Source organism: Amborella trichopoda, chromosome 10 (assembly GCF_054954075.1).
Source record: "Amborella trichopoda isolate Santa Cruz 75 chromosome 10, AtrichopodaSantaCruz75HAP2 v2.0, whole genome shotgun sequence".
Taxonomy (NCBI): domain Eukaryota; kingdom Viridiplantae; phylum Streptophyta; class Magnoliopsida; order Amborellales; family Amborellaceae; genus Amborella; species Amborella trichopoda.
Genome location: NC_142345.1, coordinates 27,303,302 through 27,307,176, shown reverse-complemented (window position 1 = coordinate 27,307,176; position 3,875 = coordinate 27,303,302). Strand labels below are relative to the sequence as shown.

At 38.5% G+C, this 3,875-nt stretch overlaps 1 protein-coding gene across 1 annotated transcript; it reads left to right on the top strand.

Annotated features, from left to right (window-relative positions):
• Nucleotides 1-1,211: 1,211 nt before the first annotated feature.
• LOC18424902 (WAT1-related protein At4g08300) lies at nt 1,212-2,889 on the top strand. The gene is made up of 4 exons (XM_020661791.2): nt 1,212-1,537; nt 1,634-1,789; nt 1,951-2,102; nt 2,177-2,889. The coding sequence occupies exons 1-4, from the start codon at nt 1,283-1,285 to the stop codon at nt 2,439-2,441; spliced, it is 828 nt and encodes a 275-aa protein (XP_020517450.2). The 5' UTR covers nt 1,212-1,282; the 3' UTR covers nt 2,442-2,889.
• The last annotated feature ends 986 nt before the right edge of the window (nt 2,890-3,875 follow it).

Genomic DNA, 3,875 nt, shown 5'->3' with positions numbered 1-3,875 from the left:
CAAAAATATAATGTGGGACTCGAATGTGGATTTAGACTCGATTGGACCCAACTCAAAAATCAAAATATCCATGTCTTATTTAAAGATGTCTTTCGTCAATTCGGATCTGAAAATATGATATGGGACCCACACCCGGACCAGGACCCGGACCCGGACCTAGATCCGACCGCACATGGACCCGAATAGTATTCGGGTCCAAGATTTGAACCCAGACCCACATGCTGGTCCAATTTTTAAACCGATACCTTGACCTATGTCGGGTCAACCCTACGGGTCTGGGACAATTGCCACCCCTATATTAAGGGCCTAGATGCAAGTTTAACTGTGGCTAATGTAGCATAATCAAGGTCAAAAGTATTTCAATGCAGGATCATTGTGGTCAAAAGTGGATCAAACAGACTATACATGCTCATATAATTCTAAGTTCCGAGGGGGTTGTTGTATAGTATATGCTCCCACGGGATCATACTAAAAATGCTAGAATATTTATAGTAGGAAAATTGTTTCATGCAGGTTGGACCGCATGACTACATATGCGGTCCAAAAAGCGTAAAGCATCCATTTTAAAGATGGATGCAAATAGGTGTTTCATCTAAAAACAATGGAAACTAACGGTCCAAATGTTTTTTTATTAAAAGTATTATTTATAGTTTTAAAATTTTACTTATTTTTCCATACTCATGATCTCCATGTTAGAGATTATATATCCTAAAAAATTAAGCTAAAAAATCCATATAAAAAATAAATGTATTAATAAGCATGCAATTCTACATATACAAGCTTGGCCGCATAAAAAACGGATCCTTTATAGTTTCCACACAGGAAGCATAGAAAATGCCTCATATCTCTCTCTCTTACAAGTTCCAAGCCCCATAGGGTTAAGGAAAGAGAAGGCAGCATTACTCTTTAATGCCTATTTTAATTTTGAAAAGTTCCCAAATAATCAAAAAATTACAATATTGTCTCCAAAAAGGGTAGCATTACCCTAACTTCTTGGTCAATTTGATGTTTGAAAAAGTGCAACGGTACCTGGACATTTAGGGCGGTTTGATGTTTGCTATATCCCCCGACTTATAAGACAGTTTTAAATTTGAGAAGAAAAAAAAAAAAAAACAAACCGGTCCAATTGGGAACTTCGTACCGAAGGGCAAACCAGGAAAAGTAAAAAACACATGGGAGATGGACCTACGCATAAATTTTGACAAGATGTGGACCTTCTCATAGCTTCAAATCGTTTTTCATGTACTGATTGAAAACTGTTTTAACTCTTTTCTCTTCCAGAATGGAGAAGGTAAATATAAGGACCTTAAGGGGCTCGGCTAAGGTTTTTGGGACCATCACATGCGTTGGAGGTGCTATGGTCATCAGATTTGTTAAGGCCCATTCTTTGGAGTTCTTTAAACACATCAGAGCACCAAAAACTCTGTCCAATATCTTGCGCATCAATCCCTCTGTTCATTCACCTGATAACTGGACTTTGGGCCCAATTTTGCTAATCTTGAGTGTCACTGCTTATGCATCTTGGATAATTTACCATGTAAGAGAAAGATTTAGTTTCCCATTGTCTCATGTCTCATGGTATATGCTTCTCTGTTTTAATTTAGGAGGTTTTCTTTTGTTGCCATATTCTTAGACATGGGCTTTCGAGGATTATCCAGCTCCGTTGTCATTGACTGCAATGATTTTGTTCATCGGCACAATTCAGGCAGGCCTGGTTGCGATCATCTTTGATAGATCGGATGCTTGGAAGCTACAACTCAACTTCAACCTCTTCACTTATGCTTACAGTGTAATAAATTTATTCCCATTTTGGGCTAAGTGAGATTTACTGTTTTGACATACACACAACTCTCTTTCTGTATCTAAAGACAAATCTCAATTCTCAAGGTTTAATTGGACTTGGGTTGTTTTAGATTTTGAGAAGCAAGCATTCTGCAATTATTTTCCCAGGGTATCATGTGTTCCGCTCTAGCATTCTTCATTCAAAGCTGGTGCATCGAGAAGAAAGGCCCCGTCTTTACATCTGCATTTACCCCTTTATGCACAGTAACCGTCGCTTTTCTTGAGCCCATCATACGTCATGTGAACATTTATGTCGGGACGTAAGCACATTCCCCGTCTCTATCTTTCTGCCCAAGTAGTTGATGATATTAATGGGTTGCATTTGGTTTTGCAGTTTAGTAGGGATGATTATGGTGTTGTGTGGGCTTTATTCAGTATTGTGGGGCATGGGAAAGGACAGAAAGTCTAGCTCAAAGATATTGCCTATCCAGAATGAAGAGGACTTCATGGATGAAGATGAAAGAGTGTTACAAGAGGAGGATATCTTGGATGGAGATGAGAAAGAGAGGGAAGATGGCATGATTCAGGTGATGGTAATGGAAAACCCAAAGTGGAATGACTGGTTTCTTGGTGCAGAAGTACTTGTTTTGGAGGATTAGGAAAAGAGGTTCACACCAAACCCAATTGAGGTCAACTGCTCTGTCATGCATTGATTCTCTTGCTATAGCCCCTTTTTGAGCTAGTTATCAACCCAGATTTTCGACAAAGGCAACGAAGTGGCAGATTGATAACTGACTATAGGTGCTCCAGTTATAATTACTAGGATTTTCCCTCCAGTTCAGCTACCTTGGGGCCATTGTGGATTCAGCTGATACACTGGATTCTGTTCAATATGTTTTAGTAATTTACATGAAGCAAAAGGCTATATGTGGGGAAACCTACCCTACATATGGTTTCTAGTAGTTGCTCTTTCTTTTATACTGCTTACACATGAGTTGCTTTTTAAGTTTCATTTCAACTAATGAGCGTTTTGTATGTTTAAGTTTAAAAGATCAAGCTCTCCGTTTTTTTGGAATGGTAAAAAGATCAAGCTCTCCTTATGTACAATTTTTTTTGAGCTTTTTATCCTCCCCCAAATGTTTTTCGTATCACATCCTACTGTTTTTTATTGTATTCACCATATCAAAAAGTCAAAAAAAACAAATTAAAAACTACAATGCCTTTCTCCTCTCGCTCTCTATGGCTCTCTTTCTACCCAGCCTCTCTACCCCCTCTCTCTCTACCGCCTCTCTCACTCTCTCTTTCTCTCTCTATTTCTCTATTTCTCTTTTTTTCTCTACCGGCACTCTCCCTTTCTCTCTCTACCACCCTCGCTCTCTCCCCTCTTTCTCTTTCTCTTTCTTGATCCAAAGAGAGACAAAGTGGAAAAAATGGACAAAGAGAGATTGGGATTGAAAAAAGAGAAAAAATAGATTGAGAGATTGGAAGAGAGATTTTGGAAGAAAGAAAATGGAGAAAATGGGTTGAGAGAGATTGAGTTTTATTATATCCATTTTTTTCGCTCTCTCCCAAAATCTCTCTAGAGAGGAGATAGAGGGCTAGTAGAGAAAGGAAGAGAGAGGATGGGTAAAGAGAGAGAAAGAGAGATAAAAAGAGGGCAGGTAGAGAGAGTGAGGGAGGATGGGTAGAGAGAGGGTGGGTCGAGAGAGAGTGAGAGAGAGGACGGGTAGAGAGAGAGAAAGAGATGGTGAATAGAGAGTGAGAAAAGAGAAGCACATTTTAAACTCAATTTTTTTTTACTATTTAATTAAGGGTAAATACAAGATAAAACCGTGTTTGGGTCGAATGTGTGATACTAAAGGCGCATTGGATGACAAAAAGTTAGAGAGAAAATGATGGAACTTAAATGCTACTATTCATGTTTTGTGTTCGGTAAAAAACCTAAGTTATGTAAAGAACTTCATTTTACTTTAGCTTTTCCCACCTTTAGTCATGAAAAATGTTCCGTGGAAAACCATAGAACTTAAAAAAGGACCTTCATATTTCAAGTTCGCAGATAAAATTCTCCTTTACTCATGAAAAATGTTCCGTGG